A 16,228-nucleotide genomic window follows, 5' to 3' on the forward strand; every position below is an offset into this window, starting at 1 on the left:
TAATCAACTTTTGGGGTAACCATCTGAATCACGAACGTGGCTCCCCATTATTAGGGTAGATGTAGAGCAGCCTTTCCCAGAGTGGCCCCTTGTGGGCGCCGCAGACCTAAGGGGGGGGGGGGGGGGGCGGTAAGAGACCCAGAAAAAAATGGAGTCATTGTGTAAAGGCTTGGGAGGTGATTTGTTGATCTGGAAGTAATAGTGATTTTTAAGTATGTGAAGAAATGGGGGCGATAAAAAATAATTTATTCTCAAAGTGGGCAGTAGACAAAATAAGATTGGGAACCCCTGGTGTAGATAATAACACTTAATAATGTATATTTAATGAGTGTAACATACAAATTGTAATGTTTTTTATGTAAAACAAATTTAAATTCGTGACTTCATCTACGTGATCGGGATACGATTTGTTGAAGATATAGTTTAAAATGGTATCACTGTAATCACCATCATATCAATTCATCATCACCATTTTTGTTCACAGTTGAACATAGGCCACTCCCAAAAGGGAGGTTTTGCCATATATATATATATATATATATATATATATATATATATATATATATATATATATATATATATATATATATATATATATATATATATATATATATATATATATATATATATATATATATATATATATATATATATATATATATATATATATACACATATACACACATAAATATGAAGCAAAATTATATATACATATTATATTGTATTCTAAAATCATTATTTACATTGAACATATTAAAACATTTAATATACTTATTTGGAAGTAAAACAATATTTGTGTATATACGATTATTACGTGAATTTTGCGCCGTAATATGAACTAATCCAGGATATGTAGCCTATAACTAGTGGATTTAAGCCCTATATAAATGGTATTGTGGTTTGTGCGTGAAATGGAAACTGCTTGAAACGTTTTGTATCTAATACTACGATGTAATGATATGATACCGGCGAATATACGGTTCATGTGTTTCATATACATGACGCGTATATAAATACATACTTTTTATATAAATACATACTCGTATATCTAAAATGAGGTTTTAGATAAGTATTGGAATTTGTACTTTATATTGCAAAACTACCTTTTAATTTTACAATATATATATTTTAATTATATTTTTACACACTTAGTTGCACATTGGACGATTGTTGTAACGGAAGAGAGCGAGGGCAATTTTTAGAATTGCCATATTATAATATTAAAATTAGTCTTTCCAACAATAAATCTGTAAATAAATACTTGGCACTTTTAGCAATATTTTTTTTATACCACTGAGGTGGAAAACAAGTATACAGCTCATTTGATGGCAATCGGTTACTGTAGCCTATGAACTCTTGTAATATCAGAAGAATTACGCGCTCGTTGCCGACCCTGAAAAAACCTCTTTATCCCTTTTTTGAAGAATCCCGAGCTGTAGTCTCTTGGAAAAACCTCGATAAGGAGCTCATTCTATAACCAAATATGACTGTGGTGCATTTCCAGTGGGAAATGATTGAATGAATTAATGATGCTTAGTTTCGACACCGCGCAATGTATTTGAAATTATACGATCCGCACGACGCGCGATACTTACAGCGCACTGTTAATGGAGCTTCTTTGTAGGTACTTTCGTACACTTGTGACTTACATAGCTGATTCCGCACGTCGCGGTAGGACGCAGCTGATTCCGCACGTCGCGGTAGAACACAGCTGATTCCGCACGTCGCGATAGGACACAGCTGATTCCGCACGTCGCGGTAGGACACAGCTGATTCCGCACGTCGCGGTAGGATTATAATATGATTATTACATTGTTGTGTTTTGATATTTCATAGTATTTCACTATAAAATATTACTATTTCGTTATATTATGATGTAATATCATAGATTATATGATTTTAAATTTAAAAAAAGAATTGAAATTTCAATTGAGTTTATGTCAATAGTTATCATGTTTAGCAGGTGGGTTGGCAATTACAGTTAGGCTTTGGTGATGTTTTAAAAGAAAATGCCGCTGCCCAAACCTCGATTATTAATTTTCCTTAGCCACGGGAAAGGACGCATGCTAAATTCCAGCTGTATTTATCACGATAGACTAATTGACTTGTCTTTTCGTTCTCAGCTTTCATCCCTCATTGGTGACCCGCCTGTGTATACCGTTAGCGCAGGTGGAATTAACATTCCATTATCATCCATTAAAAAAAAAATTACGACGACACGTAACAAGAAGAAGAAGTAAAAATACCTATCAAATTGCACAATAATCATAAAATCACTACAGAGATAGGTCACAAGTTCTCATTGTATACGAGTACAAATATATTATTTCGTATTAGACGCAGTTCAACGTACCAGTTATTAATAGACTTAGACATTCTTCAGTACATCAAAAACATGCCATGAATCGTATTCATATGCGTAGTTCATAAAATGCTTTAGTAATTTCACAAATTCCGACATTTTATTTATAAAACTTTAAATAACAAGCTGATGGTCCACGTATTATAAAGTTCATATGTATATACGTAAACAAGAACTGAGATATTGTACATTATGCTTATTATTATTATGATTCCCACGGACATAACAGAGTATACTGTTATGCGTTGCCATTCCTGAGGACTCAGGTGTTATTCCTCTGTACCCAGTAAATTCACGCCATATCCCACCCTTCAAACCGAAACACAGCCATGCAAACACAACTGCTTCACGGTAAAAACACCAATGGAATGGAGGTACCCAAGCAATCGACTTTTGTACAAAGTCTCCCTCTGGTCCCGATTTGATAGGCTATAAAAGAAAGGATGCGAAAGTGACGTACGACAGTGAAATTATTGGACACTATGATTCAAAAATACTATTCTCATCATAATAAAAATATTTCCTTTCGGATAAGGTCAGATCAGATATTTTAGTAATATATCTTTAAAAAAAGTAAAAAACGTGAAAGTGAGTTTGTTTCGTTATTTCTTACCATTTGACACTTTATCAACTAAACCGATCGTCGTGAAGTTAGGCATAGAAATAGTATTGAGATGGTGAACGACCTAGGCTAATTTTTATCCCGTATAATGGGACATAATACCGGGTACTCGGACGAAGTTGTGTTTATTTTTAATGGATGAAAATGAAATGGTAACCCCGCTCGTGCTATCGGTATACGCTGGCTGGGCACCAGTGATAGATGATAGTTGAGGATAAAGGCAGGTCAATTAGTCCATCGTGAAGAATTCGGTAGGAATTAATCACTATGTTTTCCAGGGGAAACCGCGTGGAGGTCGATCTGATAGGGTATACTGGATATACTATATGTAGGATATACTATCAGCCATGCTTTCCTTCTCGAAGTCATGGCTAGAAGCTAGTCTGATATAAATTATACTAATTATAATAAGTGATTTATATTACATTTTGGTATTTGACTTTATCATTAGGGTGAGTTCTGTCGTTTTAAATCGAAATGATTGTTTTAGATCGATTGATCGAATAGAAATTGCATTGAATAGACATAAATGGATATTACCTTATAATTGTCATCGGCGATCCGATTTCAATTCGATTATATCAATTTCGTTTTTGAAGAGTCTCGAGCGGGAATTTAAAATCGACTTTAGGACATTTTATCAGTTATTGGTCACTTAGCTATCGATAATGCCATTGTGTTGAAAATAAAGATTCCCCACAACTGTACTGCGGGGAAATTCTAAAGAGCTTCCTGCTAAAAAAGTTAAACGGTAATATTAAGTCGAGCAGTACAGTTAACCTCACAAAGGCAGCTTGCTTGCATCCTAATACTTATCTAAAGTGTGTAACTTGGAACGGCCGCCAAGTTTTTATCCATCGGATAATAGTGGCGTATAAAAATTCATGCTTTTAAAAGTTTCCTTTTTCAAAATTAATATTTCAAATTTTTTATTATCAACTCTTCTTTTTTTAATTCATTATTTGGAATAGCAATTAAGTTATAGGTTTACGTAATGGACTATGAAAATTTATACTTACAGACAATAAAGAAGACATCAAATAATTATTATCTATGGATTCTATCAAATGTTACCAATCGTGAGTGATACGAAATTTTATCAGATATATAACAGGCCACATATCTGTCAAGGTATTCCTCTCTAGTGATCTGTTCGGTTAAGGGCACACGGATTGGCGACCTTGGTCTCCCGAGTCACTGCGGTTTCTAACCAGTATCCCCTCCGTAAATGCACTGCCTCCTTTTTCCCATTAATCCTTCAATCCTTTTCTACCAACTTTCTTTATTCTGTCCCAAAATTTCCCTCTTTTATTTCTGAATACTTTCCTCCATATCGTAGGTGGCAGATACCACAAACAATTGCAGTTCCAAGAAGAGTTGACATCAAGCAGGCAGTCGGTCGTAAAACTAAAAGCCAAAACTTTGGGTAATATAGATAGAATCACATTTATTTTTTTATTTTTTTTTAATTTTATTTATTAGGCGCACATAACAGAAGTTTACAAATAAAAACTTAAATTATAATATGCAAGTACATAACGGGTATCAGGTAAACTTGCTACAACATGTGCACACAGCATGATCCAATAATAAATGCGACTGCAACAAAGCTATTAGGTTGCAACTATTAGTGAAAAATTTAAACATAAAATAAACATAAACATAAAGAAAGTTAAATAAAAAACCAAAACAAAATTATTTAAGAGATTTCTAAATATTACATTATTTTATATAATTGTCTGCGAAATTGATAATAACTGAGCCCAAATATGTCAAGGTCATTTTGATGAGCGTCATTATACGATCTACACATATTGGCTATGGGGTTATTTAAAGAAATATTATTTCTATAAAAAGGCACAGTAAAAGTCCGTTTAAGACGAATTCGGCCATTCGTATTAATATTAATTAGTTCTAACAGTTGGGGACAATCCACAATTGAGTTTATAATCTTATATAGGTACAGTAAATCTTTTATTTTTCTTCTTTTAGTTAAAGATTAAGACATTACACCGTTCCCACAATTTATATAATTGGAATTAGGGTAGTTGTTGATATAGCTGGCCACATAGAAACTCTATATAAAAAAGAGAGAACTAAACGAGTTCCACAAAATTCAAATAATAATTAGGTACCTATTTAAAATTCTCCTTCGAAATTTGAATTGTGTTAAAGCTAAATAAATATGCTATACTAAATCGTATGCCAATGTAATTACCGAGTAGCGTTTCCAAGAAAGCCACGTTAAGGTACGACGTAGTACACAAAACAATCTCGAACTTACCACGTAACACAAATTTTATTTGTGCACACAACATTCTCTGAGACGAATCCATTTGATCTTGAACGCCTGTCTCTAATGCTATTTTGTTTTAGGGTTGCCCTCTTATTTGATTTAAAATATTAAATTATTGTAAGTTGTAACCGACGAATTTGGTCTGTTAAATTATAATAATATGTATTTGTAAATTATGTATCGTGCGTTATTCATAAAAAAAAAAAAATAATATTCTTTAATATGAATTATTTGTGTACTTATTAAATTTAATTCGAATTCTATTAGCCATTTAATCATGATTTAATATTAAATGTCCATAGAGAACTTGCCAAGTTAAAAATGAAAAATTCTTAACAAATTATATTAACACAATATTTAATCCAAATTGATATTAAGATTAATTTAACCCTAGAAAGATACTCTACGTCCGCGAGTAGACACCGTAATTAATATAATAATACTCAAAAAATCTTAGAAAATAAATTGCCAAAAAATAAATTTAAATTCTCGAAAACAAGAAATCTAAAAATGGAAAGTTTCAATAGCACTACATAATAATAGTTATGTACATAATTAGTGGTAGTGGTATAGATACAGGTTGTTTTTTATTTTGACAAAATTTATAGAAAATTAAAATTTAGGTTTTTTGGTAATACAATATAAAAGGTGACAGGTAGTAAAAACCACCAACAAATGTATTCCCAGAGAGGGTTGACGTCAGGCAGGCGGCCGAACGATAAAACTATAAACCAAATCATTTTGTAATATGTAATGTAAATAATTTTGTCATATTACATCGACTCCAAGTAATAATTGGGATAAGGGTAGGCATCATCTGCCTACCCTTATCTGACGATCTGACGACGATTATATAAAAAATATTTTTAGGAATAAAATATTCGAGGCTCTATTAATTAATACTAATATCAGTTTTAAGGAATGGGTTATATTAATTAATATACTGGACCCAAAAAACATGACCCTGCGTTCTCCGAGGGTCGTTTAAAAGTAAAAATGTTGGAATGTTTCATGCGAGAATTTCAAAATTGTCACTGGCGGCTTTAAAACCTAAAACGTGGCTGGTTTGCAGCGTGACAAAAGATTATTGTACACATTTTGCGTATCGAAAGGTCAAAGGTTTTAAAATTTCAATCCCCTGTGTTGTGTGTGTCTATGAAAATGTCGGAGAGTGGTTATTGAAGCGCATGACACCGCTTCAATATGGAATTAATGTGTCGAGTCGTGATTCATATTATTTTGCCGATACCGTTTAAATGTATATTGTAATTCGTTATTTAAAGATTTTTAATAAAATAATATTGAACTGCCGCGTGGTCTTGGCCTAGATTGAGCTACCCCTTCCTTTCAAGTGAGAGTCGTAAGAGGTGATTAAGGGAACTAAACGGACGAGGTATAGGCAGCAACGTCTCTCTTAAACCATTACCAAAGGCCTAACTGCGGTTGCCAACCCGTCTGCCAAGTGGGGCAACTACTGGCAAACCCCCTTTTATGAGGAGACTTATCTTCAGCAGTCGACAGTTGACGGCTGATGTAATGATGACGAAAACTGAACATTCATAGATAAAACTTAGTTATATAACAAACTAGCTATATACTGTGGTTTCACCCGTATATTTTGTAAGTTAGGATATAACCTATTTATGTAAAGCGAAGGAGTTGTTAGTAATGGAGAGTTTAGTCTCCATTGTTATTAATATACCTTATCAGGTCGACCTCCACGCGGTTCTCCCTGGAAACTATCGTGACTGATTTATCGTTGAATTCATTACGATAGACTAACTGACTTGCCTTTTCATCTTCATCTATCATCCCTCGCTGGTGCCCCGCCAGCGTATACCGATAGTATAGGTGGGGTTACCATTCCATTATCATCCAGTAAAAAAAAACTATCTGGGTACCAAAATTTTAACTAAAACCCTTCAGTAGTGTTTACGTGAAAAAGTAACAAAGATTATTGTAATTATATTATAAAATACAAAATTTAAAATGTAATTCTTCGTAACTTGTTGTCCCCCTGCAAAACTCTATGGCGGTACAGTGGAATAAGTCCAGTTCTGAACTCGTAACTACCTCATTGAGCAGACGTAGCGCCCTCATGAGTGGTGCCTTATCAGGATGGAATATCCTTTTGCGTATTAGGGCAAATATTCCGTAATTACGGTTACTCTTATTTATAATAGTAAAAAAATAGATTTTACTTTACAACGATTATTTACCAGAGCGAGACTTTGTACAAAAGTCGTTTGCTTCGACGCCTCTGTCCCATTCGTGTTTCTACCGTGAAGCAGTTGTGTTTGCATGGCTGTTTTTAGGTTTGAAGTGTGGGATATGGCAGTGAATTTACAGGGAACAGAGGAATAACATTTGAGTTCTCAGGATTGGCAACGCATGGGGGTATCATGTCCGAAACAGTATACTCTGTTATGTCCATGGTACTGCTCATGTCTATAGGCGACGGTTACCACTTTCATCAGGTGAGCCATTTGCTTGTTTGTCATTATAAGTGGCATAAAAAAAATCAACTTTAATCATACAAAAAAATGTAATAATTTCTAATTTTACTGATATTTTGTAGATTGAATAAAAGCCAGATATTGTTGACTAATAGGGAAGGTCATAGAACTTCTATTATAAACAGGACTAAATTCTCAAATGTTGGCAGTAGCACGTATTTTAATGGTAGCGGAATTAAACAAAATAGTTCTAATCAATTGACAATACTAGCTATACAATGGACATTATTCTTTATTGTACACAAAAGGTTACTGAAATGTAAAAACAAACATAATAGTGCACAAAGGCGAGCTTATCTCCAATAGAGAATAGAGAACAGAGAATAATTTCTTCCAGCAAACCCAATATGAGAAAAGTGACAGTTCATTAGTAGTTACAGACATACATGTGTACCAATCGACTTAAATGTTATAGTTAAAAATAAATAAATAAACGGTCTTTACAATTGAAAAGACCGATAGGTATAAATAAATACCGTTTGATTTACATTGACATTTGATGCACATTTGACATTACCGTGTGATCCCGGTATAGAATAGGCCGCCTCTTCCTTTCTCATGCGTATCGTAAGAGACGATTAAGGGAATTTAATGATCGAGGAATGGACAGCACCGTCTCTCTAAAAACATCATCAAAGCTTAACTGTTACCAACTTGTATGCTAAGCGTGGCTACTACTGACAAAATCTCTCAATAGGGGAAGTCCTATGTTCAGCAGTGGACAGTTAATGGCTGATGATGAATTCTAATCAATTAACTATTGTTATAGAATTATATATACGTATTTATACTTTATATTGATTGAAATATACACAATACTTGTGTCAATTTATGCAATTCAGTAATTTTTTTTTTATTTATTTTTTATGCAACTTAAAGTGGCAAACAAGCTGATTGCCAACCTGATGGAAAGTGGTAACCGTCACTTATAAACACGAGCAGTATCATAGATATAACAGAGTGTACTGTTTCGCTTTCGTTTTGTTTGTAATCTTTATTGACCAATAAAGTGTGGTACAAAAGGCGGATTTAATGCTATATATAGGCGATCTCCACCAGTTCACCTTTAGGATATGCAGAAATATTCGATGGTGTTTGAAAAATAAAATAATATTATATTGGTTCAAGGTAATAAATCACTAAGTCACGAGCATAGATTATATAGATAGAGTATCACCATACAAACGTTTCGCCAAAAACAGGTCAACCTTTTAATGCATGTGTGCGTGGACAGGGTTACCATAATGTACATTTATTACTCCGTATGTGTGAAAAACTGTATTGTAAATTTAAGATGAAAACTAAAAATGATACAAAATTATTAGGACTATATTTGAAAGAAAAAGGGAAACAGTGTATTTACTGAATACTTTAATTTATATATAAGTATAGACATATAATATGTTTTCATTTTTAGATAATTGAAAATGGCCACCACTTTAATTAATACGTATTTATAAATTTATAAGCAACATATATATAATATTATATTATACAAGAGAAAATAGTTCAAAATTCTGATTTAAAAATCGACCTGATCGGGGAAATCTTTAATCTAATTACTTGAAATACCCGGCGACGCGCGCGTAATGCCTTGATATTGCAGGCGTTCATACCCTACGGTACCTGCTTGCCATCAGGTGGCCCATGCTTGTTTGCCATCTCATTGGTATAAAAAAGCACTAAAAAAAGTGTTATGTATTAATAAAAAAAAAAAAAGTTAGCCAAACGTCAAATTAGCTAAGTAAATTTTTAAACGTTTTTGATACTCGACGCTCTATCTATACAATTTAAGGTCACGCCGTTCAATATAATATCATCATTTTAAGCTGCTTGATATGAAATTAAGTTGAAAAATAGGCTTTGCCATTCAAAATTGAACGCTCACAACAATATCGCGTTCGGGTGGCGGGCGATCTTGTAAAATATGCGGCAGCCCTGATCGGCCGCCGCCCTCTTTTGATTGAAAACAGACAAAAGGATTTTTCCGTCGAAAAAAGGACAAATGCCTTTCAAATACCAACGTATCCGAAGATTTATATCCTAGCTGAGATAATTCAATATTGTCCTCTCTCATAATATAATGGAGACGAGACAACTTCGTTTTCTGGTCACGAGGCGGCTCGCGCTGCGAAATACTGATGTGGATACATTGAAACTGGCATCTTGATTCATTCTGATTAGATTATTAGGTTATATTTTTTTATATCCCTTCCTATCCTGTGGGTGTCGTAGAAGGCGACTAAGAGAGGGCGAGGGATGGACAGCTGCGTCCCTCTTAAAACATCTCTTAAGCCTAACTGCGGTTGCTAATCCGCCTGCCAAGCGGATGGCAATGCAACTAGTGGCAAAACTACTTATTGGGAAGGCTCATTTTAAGCAGTGGACAGTTAAAGGCTGATACAACATTTTATATATATATATATATTATAAGATTATTTTATTCTGCAACGTCGTATATGTCGCAGGAAAACAATGATATTAGGAATTCCATGAAATTCCTATTTAGGGAAATTACGAAATGTACGTCAAATATACTACCATCATTTCATTGGATTAAGTTAGTATATAGAGGAACTTTTGGTTGTTGTTAGTTAACGTGTTCAAAGAACCGCTTCCGCGAATAAATTAGACAACGACAGGATCGATATTGTCTTGACGGAATTTACGGTGACGAGTGAAATATATTATTTAACTCTTTATTGCATCATAAATAAAAATATACAATGACAAGTGAATAATTAAAGTTAAATACAATAATATAAATACAGATTTTTATCCCATCAAGATCGAGTAAAATACTATTCTTAAATGAATGATACTTTTATTTACTTAAATACAGGTTAAAAGCAGAATCTCTGTATCCTTATTATTTTATTGTCTAGCTGTTTCTCGCAGCTTTGCTAGCGTGATTTACTATATAAAATATCTAATATACTAATATTAGGATGTACACCAAGTTTCATTAAGTTTTGTTCAGTCGTTTAAGTGTGACTGAGTAACAAATATATAAATATACCATATATATATATATCCAAACACCTATACGCACTTTCATTTTATATCATTAGAAAATCCTATTAGGATTACATTTTTATAATACATATTATATTACCATTATGATATTAACGTACATGAGTAGTATATAGGTTGAATATTTCCATGTCATTATTTGTTTTTCTTTTTTTGCAAGAATAAATCAATAAATAAATTATTTATTTGCAAAAATATAATTTATATAAAAACGGATGATGTCCCAAGTGTTTGTCTCAACAGTAGGCATACTATTTTAATATTAATTGTTTTTTGAACAATTAAAATTAAAAACATTTAAGAAATAATTGATATTAATGCTCAGTCCCAATAAGAAGTTAGCAATTTTAAACAATTAACTTATTTTCATTTCAATCTAAATACTAAAATATTTCACTATTTCTTTCCCGTGGGTGTCATAAGAGGCGACTAAGGAAAGGCGATGGGTAGCACCGTCCCTCTTAAAATATCCTCAAAGGCTAACTGCGGTTGCCAAACCCCCTGCCAAGCGTGGCAACTATTGGCAAAACCTTCCAGGGAAGGCTTATGTTAAGCAGTGGACAGTTAAAGATTGATATGATGACTTGTATAGATCGAATTGTACAATAAGTTTCGTGATTTCGAGAATTTTTAGGTATTTCATGAAATTCCTAACTTTTTCAATTCTCTGCGACATTTATAAATGGAGCGTAGTGTAATATTCTTTTGCGTGTTTCTGCAATGAAACGCAGTTCTAAATACCAAAGGAGCTGGATTATATAACTGTTGAGAGTAAAACAAAAATAACATGTCTATGTTTAAAATTAGTGATAAATATGAATGGTAGCGCAAAGATTCTTTCGTATTTGAATGTGCAAGCGAATATTACTCTTATTATACGAGTAATTAATTCTATTTTTAGAAATTAATTTATTAGATGAAACTCTATTGTTGTTTTTAAGTAAATTACAATGATATAAATTAGTAAACGTCGCTTATAAATTATGGATGTAACAGAGTATACTGTGTCGCTGTTTGTTGTTCGCAAGGTTGTGTTTCCGTTTGAAGAGTGGGATATGGCAATGAAATTACTGGGTACAGAGGCGTAACAACTTAGTCCTCAGGAATGGCAATGGATGAAAGGTATCATGGTCGGCACATAATTATCGGCATAAATGTCGGCAGTATAATTACGGTAAAGTATACTCTGTTATGTCCATAGTACTGTTCATGTCTATAGGCGATTGTTTGCCATTCTAAGTTACATAAAAATGTGACGTCATAATCATTAAATCATTTAATTAGCATTTTCCCGAGAACGAACCCGCGGGCACTAATATTTCCATTATCAGATCAGGTTGAACGAAACACAAATTTGATGTTAAAATTACATAATATATATAAATACTGTTTAAAAATACTAAAAATGCTAAAATATCGTTCCTTTGGACGTTTATATTAAGATATATGACTAACGAAATTAATAAAAATACGAAAATTCGGAATTTCATTTCATGGTTGACCCCCAGATGTTAGTACAAACAAAAGAAATCACTACACTTATAAATCGTCCAAAAGCACAATCCGATAACATCGGCCGTGAGCAAAAGGCGGGACAAATAAATACCGCCTTATCTGGAACAAGCGAAACCGCGAAATGTCACTTAACTTGAGAGATAAAAGGAAACTCCTTGCTCTAGTTCGCCGTTGTTTTTTCTTCCCTCCATCATTGTTTGTGCGGTAATTACATAAATAAAAGTTACAAACTCGGAGGCCTGTTGGCCGAATTAAATGTTATTTACAAGTTATGTCGGTTACCTATTTTATGATATTCCAAAAATGGCGAACAAACTCACGGCCTGAACAGCATCATAAACATAGCAGAATAAATTGTGAGGTTACCCATTTTTATTGTTAGGTGTATTTGTGTACACAAATACATTCTTAAACATATATGTATACTAGCTGACCCGGCAAACGTTGTTTTACCATATACATCATTTCTAGAAAAAATTTTTTAGTTCAATAAAAAATAGCTATAAATACACTATAAATGTGTGGGGTATTATATGGAGATATATATATATATATATATATATATATATATATATATATATATACTTATTTTCTGTTCAATTCAATGAATCAATTATATAATTGTGGATTCAAGTTAAAAAAAATAAATAATAAAACACATGCCGGATATAAATGAATGAATATATGATAACTTTTAAGTTAGATAAAGTAACATTAAGTGAGATTTTTGTGCATACTGCTGTGAAAACCTAGTAGTAGTTTTTGGGTGTTGGTAAATGTGATAAAGAAACATACAGACAAACAGAGAAACAGACAACAAACATTCCAAAATATAATGCTTTGATTTCTATCATTCTTATTTAGACCCCGCTTCTCATTACTTCTTTAATATCTCTTTTGCAAAGATAAAATTATAGTTAAAATTTTATTATATTAGTAAAATAATAATAATAAAAAAAAAAAACAATTCCAGATGGCGTATCGAGATAAACCATTTTTAAATGTGAAAACCGCATTCATCTTTGTGATGCCGGAACAAACATACAGACGGACAGATGAACAAACATCCTAAAACATTATTTTGTCTTCTACTGCTCACATAATTTCTTTTTTTTAATTTTTCAAATAATACCCCTCCCATATTTTTTTAAATATCTTCTATCTAGTTATAATTTTTATTATCAGATTTGGTTAACAATTTAATGAGTCGCAAAATATTCAAATAAACTTTTCGTTAAGGAAATCAGTATTTCTTCTTATAACGAGGGCTTGTTTCCTATAGTAACGAGCTGAAATGAATCTCTTGTAAAATTAACAACTTAGTTATAATTACTAGAAGGCAGTAAATCCATTTATAATTGTATTAAGTGGGCTTGAACCCTTTAATTAAACAGCGCTTTTGGCAATATTGATTATTGTGTATTTAATTAAGTAAATTTGTGAATTCGTAATTATTATGTATTGTTATGTCTTATTCTCATTGTTACATTTATTTCTATAATCATCATCTTTATCATCATATTAGCCTCACTGTCTCATAAGTATACCAGAGGGAGACTGTACAAAAGTCGATTGCTTGGGTACATCTGTCCCATTCGTGTTTCAACCGTGAAGCAGTTGTATTTGCATGGCTGTGTTTCGGTTTGAAGGGTGAGATATGGCGTGAATTTACTGGGTACAAAGAAATAACACCTGAGTCCTCAGGAATGGCAACGCATGGGCGAAACAGTATACTTTGTTATGTCCATGGTACTGTTCATGTCTATAGGCGACGGTTACCACTTTCCATCAGGTAGGCTGTCAGCTTGTTTTCCATTCTAAGTTGTATAAAAAAAAAGTTATAGGCTTCTCTCATAGGGAGGGGGTTTGCCAATAGTTAGCATGCTTGGCAGTTGGGTTGGCAATCGCAATTAGGCTTTGGTGATGTTTTATGAGGGACGCTGCTGCCCATCCCTCGAGTATTAAGTTCCCCGCCTTTTACGACACTAACGGAAAAGGAAAGGGTGGTTCATTCTATACTGGGACCATTGACACTTATTTTCTTTTGAAATTACATATTGGAATTATATTTTAAAGGTTGGCCTGTGATTATTTGAAATAAAGCGTAACGTAGCTGTCTTTTAAAATCTCATTCTCTAAACTTATGTTTAAAATTTTGTGATTTTATGTATTTATTTATGTATATGTATGTATTTATTTATATATTTATTAATTTATATATTCTTTATTGCACAATAAGTTTGTATAAATGGCGAGCTTAATGCCATACGGTTAGAGTTAGTATTAAGAATCTAACACTAACCAAACTATAAACATACATAATAATAAGTTGTTAGAGTAGAACGAAGGATTTTAAAGCATAGTTCTCTAAATTTGCTTTCTACATTTAAATAATTTTATGGATACACTCAAAATCGGCTTCACTAGGATAAATATTAAAATGAAAATATTATTTTGTATGAATTAGGTGTTAGTTTTGAAGAATTTACTAATAAATAATGTTAGGTAAAGTTAATAACAGACCGAATATAGGAGACCACTGTGCTTTAGGACGATTCGTCGGATAGTCCTTCGGGAATCTCTCTTCACTCCACAAAAACTGCACTTTCACTTTATATATTGCCACATCGTCAATATCACAGCCGTTCACAAAAACTATTGATATTATAGACAAAAACAAGATGGCGGTCATTTGAAATCTAGCCGCCATTGCGAGCGGACGTTTTTAAAAAGTGACGCTTAATCGAAGAATAGTTACGGAGAATTTTTGTAGTTAAATAATGCACGAAAACCAGATTTTAGCTTGGTGTTTTAATTTTGTCGTTTGGTTTCTGCGTACGTGCAACTGCTCTGAAGAGATGAAATGAACTTTTCTATTTTGAATTCCCGTTACTCTCAGGACAGAAATAAACTTCGGTGACGGTCTATACTCGTGGCGATGACTTCTGCATCTTAGTTATTTATATCAATGTGGTATTTCATTTATATATATTTCTAATACAGTAACATTAAAATTTAAGAATTAAATTATTATTAATACTTGTATGACAATAAATGTACAGTTTTTTACTTTTTTTATATATTGATTGATTGTAAATGACAAAATAAATCATAAGATCAACTCAGTATCCTAAACTATCACAGATTTAATTATCACTACATATCAAGTGTAGGTATATGTTAAGTTACCATATAACCTACTGGAAAACTAAAATTTCATTTAAATCTGTTTAGCCGTTTAAGCACGATTTACATCTTCACCAACTTTCACATTTACATTGTTGTGAGATTATAATTTTATATTTAATCTGTAAAGGCATTTGTTGAACATGCCTACATTTTCCCGAGAATATTTATGTTTGATGTGGTAGACGGCAAGCCAACTGCCTTCTTCTACAGTTGCTGATAGCATATTGTATTGTTTTACAATATAATATTGTATAGATGGAGCATCGAATGCCAAAAACAAGTTAACATTTATTCAGCCAACTGTCTAAATAACTGACTAGATTTTTTAGTCTGTACAATATAGAATTCGCGCCATTTTTCAGTGTTGCAAGTATTCGTAAAACAAGATTTTCATACCGGAATAAAAATTTCATGAATGAGGTAAATTATTTTAAATATTTATTGTTTTAATTTTAATATAACAATAAAAGAATAATAATTAAACATATAAATAAACTCAAATATTAAAGATGATTAAATAAATAACAATAATAAAATTTTATTTCTTTTAAATTACAACCACTTTTACATACCTTGATTTAAAGAAATAGTTTATAATCTGGTATCCCAATTCACGCACCACGCATAAAAAAGTTGTCCTATTCTGTATAATATTTTGACCTGTTTTTGATATTCGATGCTCTATCTATATACTC

General features: G+C 32.4%; 1 protein-coding gene across 1 annotated transcript in view; it reads right to left on the minus strand.

The window, feature by feature from the left end:
* Window positions 1-15,234, minus strand: part of LOC113509769 (uncharacterized) — a 28,300-nt gene extending 13,066 nt beyond the window's left edge. Inside the window, exon 1 of the mRNA XM_026893182.3 lies at window positions 14,868-15,234. Coding sequence (XP_026748983.2) covers window positions 14,868-15,054 — 187 coding nt within the window. The 5' untranslated portion in view covers window positions 15,055-15,234. The remainder of the gene's footprint in view (window positions 1-14,867) is intronic.
* Window positions 15,235-16,228: the final 994 nt, after the last annotated feature.

Source organism: Galleria mellonella, unplaced genomic scaffold (assembly GCF_026898425.1).
Source record: "Galleria mellonella isolate WM207_F2 unplaced genomic scaffold, CSIRO_AGI_GalMel_v1 utg57, whole genome shotgun sequence".
In the NCBI taxonomy this organism is placed as follows: domain Eukaryota; kingdom Metazoa; phylum Arthropoda; class Insecta; order Lepidoptera; family Pyralidae; genus Galleria; species Galleria mellonella.